The sequence below is a fragment of the Artemia franciscana genome, chromosome 18, assembly GCF_032884065.1.
Source record: "Artemia franciscana chromosome 18, ASM3288406v1, whole genome shotgun sequence".
NCBI classification, from domain to species: Eukaryota; Metazoa; Arthropoda; class Branchiopoda; order Anostraca; family Artemiidae; genus Artemia; species Artemia franciscana.
In genome coordinates this window covers 1,357,628-1,372,691 of record NC_088880.1, presented here as the reverse complement: position 1 = coordinate 1,372,691, position 15,064 = coordinate 1,357,628, and the positions used below count along the sequence as shown (strand labels likewise).

Genomic DNA, 15,064 nt, shown 5'->3' with positions numbered 1-15,064 from the left:
ATATATATATATATATGTATGTATATATATATATATATCTCTCCCTCTCTCTCTCCCTCCCTCCCTCCCTCTCTCTCCTCTCTCTCAACTCACTTTAGCATCCACTTAGATTTTCTTAAAAATGACAGACTTGCTTTGCTGTTCTTAAGAAAAATAATGTGTATACCCTAAATTAAAAAAAAAAAAAAATCCTAAAATGGAAAACTTAATATCCCAGGTTTAGTTCTTCATTAGTATTTTTTGCCTAAGGGTAATTTAGACTTTAGGTTAGATAATTAAGTTGAAACATGTCAAAAGCCTATCTCTGTTTGTTCAACAACCTGTGTTTGGCAAGTATTTTTAATTCGTTAGGACGTGCGCTTTTGTATCGTTATTCTATCTTTATTAATTGTCCTTTTTTATAACTTGTCTTATGCTTATGGATCTAAAATTTTGGTTTGATTTGGGCTTTTCTTCTAATTTTTCATTGTAATGCGGTAATGTGGTAATGCGGGCAGTGCCGCATTACCGTCAATGTTACCACGTTGAATCTTTCTTACTCATTTCTGCGAGCATACGCAGCTTAATTAACTTTTTCTTGTTCATTATGATCAAATGAAGCTGAGACTATTTTTGGCTTGTTCCCCCCCCCCTTTAGTCCAGCCAAAGTATTGTTGGTTAAATAAAAAATTTTGGGAAAAAAGAGACTGACAAGTATATTAAAAAGAAAAGAAAAATGGAGTGGGAAAGAGAAGCTTTCTCTTCAGTTTTTGGAACAGAGTATTTTAGAGTTACAAGGTTCTTATATGCTCAATATGCTTTAAAAAAGAAATCAGTTGGTCTTCAATTGTTTTTCTTAGCAAATTCGCAAACTATTTTCCTCTATAAATTTGAAATGTTTTCAGTGAACCAATTCAAACAATTAAATTCGATTTTCACCGTTTTTAGACAGTGAGATATCCTATAGGGATATATATCTCACATATATCCTTTTAGGATATATATATCCTTTTTTTTATATATCACGTATATCCTTTTTAGGGATATATATCCTTTAGGGATAGTTCTCACAGACGCTTAGTATCACCCTCTAATAGGAAAATCTTGAATCATTTTCAGTTCGTTCTTAGAAAACAATAAATAATTTCAATATAATTAATTTTTTATATATAAATCAAATCAGTTACAGGGAATTGGACAACAATTACTTTCTCTTTTTCTCTTATTTAGCTTTTTTTCTTCAGGTATAATCATAATTATATTTACTATCCATATTTATTATATTTATTTATATATTTGGTATTCTTGTTTATTTTATAATTTGCTGTATTTGCTATATTTATTTACTTCTTATCTCTCCTTTCTTATGTCTGAGACTAAAGCTATAAAAAAAGTTAAAAATTTCCTTATACAACCAGATAGTCAGTTGCAACTTAGTCAGTCAGACTACTAAGCTCTTTTGCTTTTCTTCGGTTGTTAATCAGTGAATTGTTGGCAGGGATGCCATCTACGAAACTGTATGGGGGCACAGTTCACAATGGGGGGGGATTTTAAAAGTTTCATGGGGTTAAAATAATAATACTAATGCTATTACTAGCAACTCTATGCACCAAGTCGCTTCAAACCAACAGAGCTGTGCACATTCCTTTTCCACTCTAGTCTATTCAAAGCTTCATTTTTTACCCCCTCCTATCAAGTTGAGATTTTCTTGAAATCCTTCCTTATGACCTCTTTTCGCCTCATGTGAGGATGACCTGCTTTTTCTTTGGTCCAGATGAAGGACCAAAAAGCATATTCTCTGGCAATCTATCATTCTTCATCCAGGAAAAACGGGTCCTTGCCGTCTCAACATTTATTTCATTATAGCCCTAGAAAGTTGGATCATTCTACGTTTTTTTTGTACAGCTTGTTGTCTGTCCCATCTCAAAAAAACTCCTAAAACCATCCTTATGTAATTCCTCTAAAAAAAAACATTTAACATATATCGCTTCCCATCGAAGTGCCCTCGTTTGAGAATCAGAATTTGACCTCTGTCATACCATTCCTCCTAATATTCTAATCTAGAACAATATCTTCCAATTTATGAATATAAAAAAGGTTTTTTTGAAATCTATGGATGAGCAACCTTTCTAATTCACTATCCAGCCTGGAACTGCCAATTATTGGTTTGCAAGTGATTTCTCAAGTCATTTCTTGACTATGTAGATAGGATAATACTTCTTTTCTCTTGAAGTTTAAGTATAGATTCAAACTCGAATGAAATTTAAATTCACATTAGTTTCAATAGCCGTTACACTTTTAGCCACTTGCAACGGGCTTCGGTCTATCATGCCTTCGGACAAAAAGGTTAGCTTATGACTTCGATCTATTCAAACCTCCTCCTTTTACTCCTCCTAGGAAGTACCAATTTCCTTTAAATCCTTTCAGATGACCGATCATGTCTCGTTGGGGACCCAAAGCCAACCACCTTTTGCTTGGCACAAGATAGCTATACATGATTATAGCTCCTCCTTTCTATCAAAGCCCCTCATCTATTCAAAGCTCCTTCTTTTACTCATCCTATGAAGTTCCTGTTTCCTTTAAATCCTTTCAGATGACCTGGATCGTGCCTCGTTTGGGGACCCAAACCCAATCTGCTTTTGTTAGGCCCCGGATAGATATATACGACAATAGCTCCTCCTTTCTATCAAAGAAAGCGCCTTCTTTATAAAAACACATACTTACTTACACATCTTACTTAGTCTTCTTCAAATTAATTGATTTGATATCAATTAATTGATATACAATTGTTGGTACTGTGCCCGAGTGCCAAAGAAGCAAAATAGAGTTGCTTCAATTAAAAAGCTAAAGCGACTCTAAAGATTTATCTTGATCTTTCATTAGCTATGTTTACAGTGTTGTACACGTGACAAATGTTGTTATCCTTCTAGATGCCTATGGTGTCCAGTTGACAAGTTGCCGGATAAGTATTTGCCGCTATCTTTTACGGATTACGTCTTGGGAAGTTATTATTAAGCGGATAAAAGTTGCTCGAACGCACTCACTTCTTGCAGATATTGCATTTTTTTTCTTTTTCAAATTACAACATTGAAAATGTTGTTTTAATTACAACATTGTTTTAATTACAACAATGTAAAAATGTTGTTTAATTACAACAACAAATTCAACATTTAAAAAATCATTATTTATTGTTATAGGGTCAGCAAGTGGCACTTCGTCTTCCAATTAGTGAGTCATTGTTGCGACTGGATCGTAGCAAATTTCAGAAATTTGCCCAATATTTGTTAAGCGAACTTCCTCGAAGTGTACTTCCTATAGCGCAAGGTCTACTCGATGATCTCTTACGGTCGGATGATACGGAAATCAATATGGTGGGTTCTGTTTTCATATTATTTTTATTTATTTTATTAATTATTTTATTTATATATACATATATATACATATATATATATATATATATATATATATATATATATATATATATATATATATATATATATATATATATATATATATATATATATATATATATATATATATATATTTATTATCTTGTATTATTTTTATTTGTTTCCTTTCACTGCGAACACGTTCAGCAAGATCAGAAGTAATCCAAATTTTAGGTACGTGCCCTCATTCTCCTCCCAATATTCTGGATCCGTCTCCCCCTTGCTAGGTAATTGTGACATGTTTCCTAGAAAGAGATGATTTACAGATTATATGTAACATGGAACACGTCCCTATTCTCAATTTTCTTGGAAATAACTAACGATCTTGGGAAAGTTTTATCAGCTATTTTGCCAGTATATTGTAATAGAAATAATTCGGTAATTTCAGCGAACTACCTTGTCGCATACTTTCCAAGCTTTAACTTCCGTTTACACGAAATGCTGAGGAAGAATTTGGGGCTGTCTGAATCCCAAACGGGTCCCCAGTCTTCATCTCGAAATTCCAGGTCCCCCCCCCTCATGTAAAATGCCCTGGCCTATTTTCAAGAGTGAGAGATGGTCAAACGATAATTTCTAGTACAGGGAATGAGTGCTTTTTTTTCAGTCGTAGATAAATTAATAACAATCTAAGAAAAGTTTCACAACTGTTTTACCTGTGTTGTCTCATAAAAGAATTTTGCTAATTACATAGTTTGCCAATTAACCGAACTGGCTCGTAGCCATAGTTTCTGTAGAATATAGTTTATCGGATCGTCCCTTATGATCCAATGATACCTAACCCAGCAAAGTAGGTTTTTTGACAAATTAATTTTTATTTATGTACTTTTCACTGTGCAATGTCGTCGAAACTGACAAATAAGTTTTGTTGAAGTTGACAGTTTTGTAATTAATTTTTGTTTATTTACTTCTCACTCTGCAGTGTCTTCGAATTTGACAAATTTTGACAAGTTGTGTTGAAGTTGACAGTTTTGTAGACAAACTAATTTTTGTTTATTTACTTCTCACTGTGCAATGTCGTTGAAATTTCACACAAACAAGTTAATCTTAAACTATAGTTTAGCGGACTTTTAACACTCCTATCCTAAACCAACGACGACACATTCACAGGAGTAATTGTTTTTCTGTTATTAATATTATGTAGGAATATTTGTGGGAATACAGAAATTCTTGAAATTCAGAAAATATTCATGTAAAGGTTACCTCAAATTGCCTAGAAGATGCTCACTTAAAGGTAATCAAGGAGGTAGTTTTTGAGCTAAAAGATAATGTTCTTTGGGAAGTTTTCATTCTTTGGGAATAATAGTTAAGATATTCTTAGTGCTATCTTAGAGGTATGCCATGCACAATAAACAAGCTAAGTTTTCAGGGTTTTCAGAAGGGCAAGTGGTTCAGAAGGGCGAGTTTGTTTTTAATTAAATATCAGACGGTGTATCATTTATAGAGAAGTTTGATGGACTTTTAAAATCTCCGTAACGTGCGTTTCAGAACTGTATCCATAATATTTACGCTTATTTATGAAATAAAGATGAATACAAAAGAAATGCTTTTACGCTTCAAATTCGTTTTTAAAAATTTTCACCCTGGATAGACAGTTTGGTAGAAGTAGAAATAGTTAGACGTATGTGATAATTTTCTTTTTGCCAGATTTCTACTCTTTTTTTTGTATTATAAAAAAAGCAGTACTCTGTAACTCAGGGTTGTTATTATAGGGTGTGTATTATTGGTATAACTGTTGGTCGGTGGCTTCTCCTTTGGGTCAGTGTTAATTCTGAAAATTTCCAAGGGCATCAAAATAAAAAAAAAATTGTTTGGCCCCCTTAACCTAATGACAGGTTATTCATACTAGAAAACGATATTTCCTTTGATTGTTTCAAAATTAAGAAGTTTTTAGGGCATTATTGTATTTTCCTCAGTATTGCCACATTGAACCTCGAAAATAAAGGAAGTAAAAAATTAAATTTGACGACGCTTTTTGCCCAAACAAGATTCAAATATATTTTTCGCCCGTTTTTTTTATATTATTCGGTGCCTGCTGATACCAAAAACTGATTTACTTCACGTAGGGCATGTTCGTTATAAATTGGATTGATTCTTAATTTATATAAATTGGATTGTGAAAATAGTTAATCTAAAAAAATATATATATATTTAAAACTGATAAAAGGTTTCCATAGGACAGTGAAAAACAGAGAAAAAAACTTTTTAGTACTGAAATAATAATGAAAGTCCGAATATTTTGGCTTTAAATCTGGAAGCCTATATCAACGAAAAAAAACACAAAAAAGGCTAGCCTAAACGAAAAGAAAAGTCGCTTTTTATTTTGAGTTATAAATGAAAAGGCCCTGTGGTCTAAGGAATTATGAATATTTAGTGTGACCCTTAGCTTTAAGCTTGGTGATATTTTGACTAGAGCCATTTTTTCTCTCTTTTTTGTATTATGGTGGAATAATAAAATATCTTTTTTTTGATTTTAGAATTAAGAATTAAGTTCATTTTTTAGAACTAAGCTCGCTTATTTGGCAATGATAATTATTTCCATCACTAGAACTATTTATTTCTACTGCTATTAATTCATTATTATATCATTTATTATTTTTTAGGTTTATTTAAATTGTTCCGAATTTATGTTTTTAAAAACTGATTAATCTGCAATATGGCATATATTAAAATTGGGCCACTTAATTGATCACATTCAATTGTTATAATATCCAGCACATACTCTGATTATGGGCTTAGTGATAAATTAATCTTTTATTCTTTTTATTCTATTCTGTTTATTATTCTTTAGTCTTTTTATTCTATAGACTCGTGGCGCCCCTGATCCAACAGCTGGTGGACTGGCTGGAGAGGCATCTAGTTGGTGTATGGATACTCAGATGCTGGTTGATAACATGAGGAAGATTTTAATTAAGTTCTGTGTACCATCACCAACGGTTTTCAGGTATTGTAAACTCAGTTGACTTGTTTGTAGATATTGTGTTGAACGCACATAGCCCACGTAAATTTTGCCTTAAGAGGTTATATCAAAATGTATCAAATATATGTTTTTCAAGACCCGAAATGCAAGTGAAAACTGCTAAAGTGTTTTCTGTCAGTCAACGCTCCCAGCTTCCAGACAGATGACAGGTCCATGGCCTGTAGGAAGAATAATCAGTCTAATGTTTTCAAGATTTTCTTCTTTGACTCGTTTATCTAGATTTAGGTCCTCCAACTCCTTGAGGTGGACAACGCAGCAAATGTTGACCTCCACGTCTCTCGGTCCTGGGCAACGACCAGAGCTCCTCCATTGATCCCCTTGACTGTGTAGCCTCCTCCAGTGACTTTCCGAGGGTTGTACGCTGCCTACCGTTTCTGCCAGGTAGTTTCTAGCACAGCACATATTGCGGGAGTCTGCCCTCCTTCATTCCGGTCATATATCCCCAGTACCTCCAACGTCTCTTGCGAATTTCACTAGTGATTAAAGGCAAATTGTCAGGGCTAAAATCTGCAAATTTGGTTTTCTTCCAGTCCAGTGTGCTGCAAGTATTTCCTGAGGTTGTACGCTGCCTACCGTTTCTGCCAGGTAGTTTACAGTACAACACATCATGCAGGAGTCTGCCCTCCTTCATTCCGGTCATATATCCCCAGTACCTCCAACGTCTCTTGCGAATTTCACTAGTGATTTAAGGCAAATTGTCCGGGCTAAAATCTGCAAATTTGGTTTTCTTCCAGTCCAGTGTGCTGCAAGTATTTCCTGAGGTGGTTCATAATTAGAAGCAATCTTTTTTCGATGGTTTTGACATATTCCGTGGTTCATAACCATATAGGAGTACTGACAAAACATTGCTACTCAACAATCGTGGATTGAGCATTTGGGAATATTTAGAGCACCTCCTCGCATTGTTTAGGTGAGAAACCTGCCTCTGTATAAGCAATCCGAAGCATTATCTCCTTCTCGCAATTGCCACCTTGCGTTAAAACACTGCTTAGATAACGAAATTCATATAATCCTTCCATTTCTAAACTCCCAACATGAAAGCCTGATGCCAAATTATTAACCACTGAATTAGACATTGCTTTTATATTACTGACATTGATCCGTAGACCAGGTGGGGGGGGGAGGCTTTTTGTGCTTGTTATTCTATATTTTCCTGCATGTCTTCTTGAAACAGCGAAACAAGGCATTATCATTTACAAAATTGCCATCGTGGAGCGACCGCTCATGTCAAAGTTCTATTCCTCCACAAAAAATGCATTGTTCACAGCTGTTCCTCGTAAAGGGATTTAATCCAACTCACAATTTTGACTGTAATTTCGTAATATAATAATACGTAAGATAAGATTTATTACTAAAAAACGCCTATCACAAGCCCAAATGGGCCGGATTCACACTTTAGCGTCAATTAACAAAACAGAACCAAAAACAAGCTCCAGCAAAAATTTATAAGATTGACAATGTCAAATACGTAAAAATGTCAAAAACAATTAAAACTCAAATTAGATCAAGTCCATGAAAATGTAAAAATATTGAAAAACTTGTGAAATTAAAAAGGGAATAAAATAATTAAAACAAATACACAAGTTAGTTATATGACCAAAAAATGGAAATTTCGAATTTGCACAATGAACATTGAAATTAAAAGTAATAAGGAAAATGGGAGTATTGAGGAAAATAATGAGGAAAGCATAATGAAAAAAAAACAAAATTGAAAAAAAATATAAAAAGGGCAATGTAATATACGTAAAAATTTCAAAACAATTAAGACTCATAAAATTAAAGAATAAGGCCGAATCAGCAAAATGTCAAAACAAAGAAAAATTCATACTCCCCCACTAGACCGATTCAAAGGCTTTCAAATAATCGATAAAGCCGAGCAATAGCTTTACTTAAGATTCGTTTACTTCTGCGAGTAATACTGGAAGTCCAAACGATAGGTCCAAAATTAATAATATCCTTTTGCAGTTTTTTTTTGCAATTATCATTGCATTATTTCAGCTCCAAAAGCTGGACAAGTTTAGGCTTGTTTCATTTTTTTTTCAGTGTTAATTAAATTAAATCTTATCTCGTATGTTTTTGTGAATGAAGTTGAGCATTAATATGAAAAAAAAAGAAATGATGAAAAACATCGCAAAAACAACACCTGAAACAGCTTAATAAAAAAAAAAAATGGTTGAAAATGTCGCCTTCAGGATTGTACTGAATGAAGGCTGCTCCATACCCATAGGGTTCTATTCTATTTCCCTTCTTTTGTTCTATTCTATTCTTATTTCAGTTTTATTCTTATTTCAGTTTTCGTTCTTTTCTGTATCCACTCATTCATTCCATTTTCTTTTGCATCTACTGTGATTCCGTAATGTCTTGATTAGCCTCAATCTAGCCTACTGATGCTGTGCATATATTTATTTAATATTTGTATATAATTCTGCTTAAATGTTTCCCTCTCTTTACTTTGTGCGTACTGAATAAATTAAAACTTATCTTGCTGAATTATTTTTCCGTGTGATGAAAAATATATTCAAACGTATCAGTAAAAATTCAGGATTCAGGTTATACCAAATGAAGGAGACTGCTCCATGGGTATTCACACGTATCGGTAAAAAATATATCGAATCGAATGTGGGTTTCTATGAACTGGAATCATGGTCGTGCAAACTCTGTTTACCTTGCGTGTTTCAAACAAGTTAAAACTTATCTTGCTGAAAGTTTTTTCGGGTGATTAAGCAGATGTTCAAACGTATCGGTAAAAATTCAGGATTCAGGATTTTACTAAATGAAGGAGACTGCTCCTTGCGTATTCAAACGTATCAGTAAACATTATGTTGAATCGAATGCGGGTTTGTATGAACTGGAATCTTTATTCTTGTTGTAATTTTTCATTTTCTTCTTTTTCACTCATTTCGTATTCTTTTATATTTACTTTGTTATACTTTTGTTCTGATTAACCTCAATATAGTCTACTGATGTTTCCCTTACATTTATTATGTGTTATGGTATATCGTTGCATATACTGTTATTATAATTATTATAATTTATTCTGTAGTATGTTTAAATATTACATATACAGTTTATTTAATATATTTAGTTTATTGCCTTTAGCAAATTTATGCAATTAAATGTGCACTGTAAAAAAAACGTGTTTAATCCCACTGTTGCAATATATTAGGTCTGCAATTGGGCATCTCATTTGGGAACTTTTTCCAAGCATGTTTTGGGCATGTCTTTGAGACATCTGGTTGTGCCAACTCTGTTTACTTTGCATGTTATAAATTGATTAAAACATATCGTTCAGTTGGTTCTGCGTTGAAGAAGAGTAAAATCAATGGTACAGGGTGACCCAAAAAGATTCGTACCCATATTTTATACGATAAAAAAATCCATTTTTTAACAAATATCCTTTCTGTTGCAGGACATGAAAGGTGAACCTTTGGATGATCGTTTGCAGCTATAGTTACCCCAAAAATGTCTTGGACCAATCAGCAGGAGATGTTCTCCCTGGAGATCTATTTTGCGACAAAATCATACCAGAATGTACAAATTCAGTTTCGAAAACTTCCATTGTCGCAACTTTCCACCAAAATCACGATTCTTACTTGGGTTACGAAATTCAGTGAGCATGGGACGGTAGTGGACTTATTTCTAAAGCCACAGGGGGAACTTATTCAGGCAGGAAAGAGAGTGCAAGGAAAGAAGAAAACATTGCTGTAGTGAGGGACTACACTGTCCAATTAAACGTGAGAACACGCCACAGTAACTCCCTTGTCATTCCGAGTTCTTGGCTGTGTCTACGTACAGATTTTCTAGGGCTGTGTCCTACTGAGTCCCTTACTGCAGCAATTTTTTCTTCTGTCATTGCATTCCTTGCATGTCCTTGCACTCCTTTGTCATTCCGAGTTCTTGGCTGCGTCTATGCACTGATTTCCTAGGTTTGCATCCTACTGAGTCCCTCATTGCAGCAATATTTTCCTCTTTTCCCAGCCTGAATAAGTTCCCCCTGTGGCTTTAGAACATAAGTCCACAACTATTTTGGAAAAATTTGTCCAAAATAGGTCGCAAAGTAAGTTGCGACAATTGAAAAGTTTTCGAAACTGAATTTGTACACTCTGGTATGATTTTGTCACAAAATAGGTCTCCAGGGAGACTATCTTCTGCTAATTGGTCCAAGACATATTTGGGGCAACTATAGCTGCAGACGATCATCCAAAGGTTCACCTTTCATGTCCTGCAATAGAAAGGATATTTGTTAAAAAATGGATTTTTTTATCGAATAAAATATGGGTACGAATCTTTTTGGGTCACCCTGTACAATCAAGGGAAGTATTTTGAGTTGACTGCGGATTCCTATGCAGTGGGCCCAATAAAAACGTAACAGAAACTCATCAACACAGAAACATTGGGAAAACGTATTAAACACACAAGGACAAAAAATTAAACTCATCAACACAGAAACATTGGGAAAACGTATTAAACACAAAAGAACAAAAAATTGAGCTCATCAGCAAATATAACGGAAACATTAGGAAAACATATTGAACACAAAAGGACAAAATATTAAAATCATCAACAAACATAACGGAAACATTAGGAAAACATATTATTAAACACAAAAGGAAACGAATTGACTGAGAACTCATTTTGTTTCCTTCTGAGTTTAATATGTTTTCCTAATACTTTGGTTAGCCTTCGTGTAATTTGTTTATTTAATAATATGTTAAAATCAATTTTCTTGAAATTTGATTTTTATTTTTAGTGATGTCAATTATTTGAGCACATCGGCCCCTCCGGCCGCCTCAGAGTATACAAGTCTATTGCGGCCTTTACGAGGGCGCGAGCCGGAGGGGATGTGGAATCTACTGCAAATTGTTCGCGAATTATTCAAAAGACGAGATGGCAACGCTGTGCCGCTTTTGCAAACTGTTACTCTTGAATGTTTGTCTTGCGAACAGGTAATATTTATATATCATTTGTTATGTGAGTTAATTTATCTCTTTTTTATCTCTTGTCTCAAGTGTAATCAATTTCTATATATCAAACGATCGGTCGCGTATGTTTCGGTCGCATCGGTCGCGTATAGTTGCCGTTGAGAGACAAGAATCTGTTTTTTTTTTTTTTTTTTTTTTTTTTTATTATTATTTACTTAAAACAGATAGCTGGAAATTTTTTTTAGAAATACATGTTTTGTCATGGACTAAATGAAAGCGAAGATTTCCCATTTTCTCAAAAATGGTTTGGAAAGTGGGAAAAATTTTCTCTTGTGAAGTTTCATCCTCTGGTTGTATTTGCAGAGGCATATTGCCCACTGCTGAAGGCGACACCAGTAATTTATTATTAACCAAAGTCGCCGAGAAAGTCAGTCTCAAAGATGGTTAGAAAGGGAGAAAGATTTGTCTATTGGAGCACTATCCCCTGGCTGTATTTGCGGAGTCATATTGACCCCTACTGAAGTTAAGACTCACGATTAATCATTTACTGAAATTGTATAGAAAATAAAAGTCTCAAAAAGGGTTTAGAAAGTAGGGAAAATTTCTCTTGTGAAGTTTCACCCTCTGGTTGTATTTGCAGAGGCATATTGGCCACTGCTGAAGGCGACACCAGTAATTTATTTTTTACCAAAGTCGCCGAGAAAGTCAGTCTCAAAGATGGTTAGAAAGGGAGAAAGATTTGTCTATTGGAGCACTTTCCCCTGGCTGTATTTGCGGAGTCATATTGACCCCTGCTGAAGTTCTGACTCACGATTAATTATTTACTGAAATTGTATAGAAAATAAAAGTCTCAAAAATGGTTTAGAAAAGAAGAGAGATTTCTCTTATGGAGCTTAATCCAGTGGTTACAATTGCGGAGACATATTGTCCACTGTTGAAGGTGGCAACAACAGTTAGCTATTAACCAGTCATAGAACATACTTTGTTCAATAGGTTTGTTATAACTATTCCTTTAACAAAAGGCAGGTGCTATGTTTGTTTTTTAGAGAGAAGTATATATTTATTAAACCAAAAAACAACATCAGTATTAGCAGCCACCCAGAGAATTAGAAAACTTTTCAGTGGGGGTGGTAGAAATATATTGAAATTTATTCCTGAATACAGGAATTAGTCCTGAATACAGGAATAAATAAATTATGAAATAAAATAAAATTATGATTAATACAAATCGCAACCATAAACCTTACAACAGTTTGTGGTTCTTAATCGGCACCATACAATAGCATACGGCACCTTACAACAGAACGAATTCAACATTACTGTTAAGATGATACCCCGAGCGGCCATAATAAACTACTAAGTAATTTATTTACAACGCAAGTATTTTGTTGACGAATCAGAAACAATATTTTTTTTTCATTTTGAATGATGTTTGAACAACGCCTTGCCAAAGTGTTGAACGATGATTGTAAACCAGATGAACTTTTTAGTGTCATTTGTTACTTGCACGTTTTTGTGGTGCTTGGAACTTAGAATAGAATAGAACTTTATTTAAAACATTTCTATCACAGCATGGTTGCCGAATATATATATATATATATATATATATATATATATATATATATATATATATATATATATATATATATATCGTCGAAAGACCTTGACGTTCGCGTCAAGATAATTCATTGCACAAAATACATAAAAAAAGAGTCGACACTTAGTTAAAAAGTCAAAAATAAATGGATAACAATAAAATTAATGAAAATACATAAAAGAAATATGGTGAGTCGAAACTTACTCGAAAAGTCAAAAAGAAAAATAAATAGATAACAATTAAACTAATTACTAATTTTCCTATGACTAATATGACTAAAAAGAAAACTCAGAACAAAACTCCTCCAATATCTTTCATATTTTGCGGGGATAGGGGGCAGTTTGGAGACTTTCTGGGATTTTATACGGGACGGTCTGTTGCGGGCGGTAAGGTAGGGTTCGGTGATGGTGGAACGTAGTCGGGGAACAGACAGGGTCTTGGTACCAAAACGAAGGCACAGGGGGCTCCTTCTCTTGGCAAACGTGGTGAGCTTGAACTTACCAAGTAGATAATAACATGGAACCTTCTCTTTACCATTTGTGATTGTAAGTGCTTGTTTTTTGACATTTTCAATCTTACAATTATGCTCTGAAGAAAGACCGAAATGCCACATTGGGTAAGCAAACTCCAGTACTAGCCGAATAAAAGAACAATAAAGTTGGAGAAGATGCTTAGGGGGGTAAGAAATTTTTTTAAATTTTCAGAAGGAAAAGCTTTTTTCAGAATATTTTGAACATGCCAATCCTACTTCAAGTCAGCAGTAATTGTCACCCAAAGCAGGTTAATGTATGTGACAAGAGATTTTTGGGAGGAATGGGGTCTGTGAAAGAAGGGGGTGATTTTAAAAAATTAACTGTCATAACTGACCATTAGCGTTAGATTTCATTTTCGACAAAGAAGCCTGCTGTGTGACATAATGTCATAATTGTCATAATTGTCAATAATGTCATAATTGAGCTTTTAATATTTCGTCGACAAAAAGTGCCGATAGGTCGTCCACATACTTCCATCGGTCTGTGTGGTCATGAGGCTATTAACTATTATAAGGAATAAAATGGGGCCCGTCAGGCTTCCCTGGGGACCCCACAAAAGATAGGAAGGGGATCGGAATAAACATTTTTACATTTAAGTTTTTGAGAACGATTTGTTAAAAACGAGACAATAATTTTAACTTAAAAGGGACTCACTTTAAGCTCAAGTCATCAGTTTATTTACAAGGATATTTTGGTCAATTAGGTTGAGCGATTTTTGGAGATCACTTGGTAACAGATTCAGCCAAGTATCTGCGTTTTCAAGGTTTTTAAGAATGGTGTCAAGAAGACTAATAACGTAGTATGAGGCAGATGTCTCCTTCAGGTTTCCAAACTGTTGTAAATCAATAAGCCCAAGAATATCTGCCTTTAACCAATTATCTAAGAAACCCTCATAATTTTTTGAGAAAAACAGAGTCCAGGTGATTGATCGTACTGAAGTAAAATCGTTCTCGCCTTCAGTCTTTTGAATTGGAGTAATGTAGCCCAGCTTCCAGAACGACGGGTTAAATCCGGAATGACTAATATCGTTAAAATACTAACAAGAGGTTTGATAGTTTATCAGGGAATGCTTTTATTAGATCATTTGGGATATCAAATACTAGTTTTTTGGAACAAACACTAGTTTTTTGGAACACACACACACTACTTTGGTGTGTAGTACGTGTGTGTTCAGTTTGTGAAATTTGGTCTTTAGTTTCAGTCTGTAATGTTAGTTTTTAGCGAATAGGGGAACTTAGTAGTGTTATTTGGAACTTGAGTTTGTAGTGCGTGTGCCTTTAGTGTGTTGCCATTAGTCTTAAATGTGTAGTGTTAGTTTTGGTGAGTAGCGGAACTTTACAGTGTTATTTTAGTGTATTTTGTTAGTGCGTAGTGTGTAAAAGAATTTTTTAGTTTTAGTTGGAGCTTAGTGTGATTAACTTAAGTCTTTAATGTTTAGTGTTTAGTGAGTAGAGGAACTTTTTAGTGTTGTTTAGAACTTAAATTTGTTGTGTCTGCGTTAAATGTTTTGAATTTAGTGTTTAGTTTGTAGTGCTAGTTCTTAGTGAGTAAAGGAACTTTTTAGTGTTATTTGACATTTTATTGCATAGTGTAAGTGTGTGTGTTTA

At 34.1% G+C, this 15,064-nt stretch overlaps 1 protein-coding gene across 2 annotated transcripts in view; it reads left to right on the top strand.

The window, feature by feature from the left end:
* Positions 1-15,064, top strand: part of LOC136038488 (zinc finger SWIM domain-containing protein 8 homolog) — a gene marked incomplete at its 3' end in the record, with an annotated part of 96,799 nt that overhangs the window by 19,227 nt on the left and 62,508 nt on the right. For both annotated transcript variants that reach the window (XM_065721570.1, XM_065721569.1), the window contains 3 exon segments: positions 3,177-3,350; positions 6,233-6,369; positions 11,156-11,351. In XM_065721570.1, coding sequence (XP_065577642.1) covers positions 3,177-3,350; positions 6,233-6,369; positions 11,156-11,351 — 507 coding nt within the window.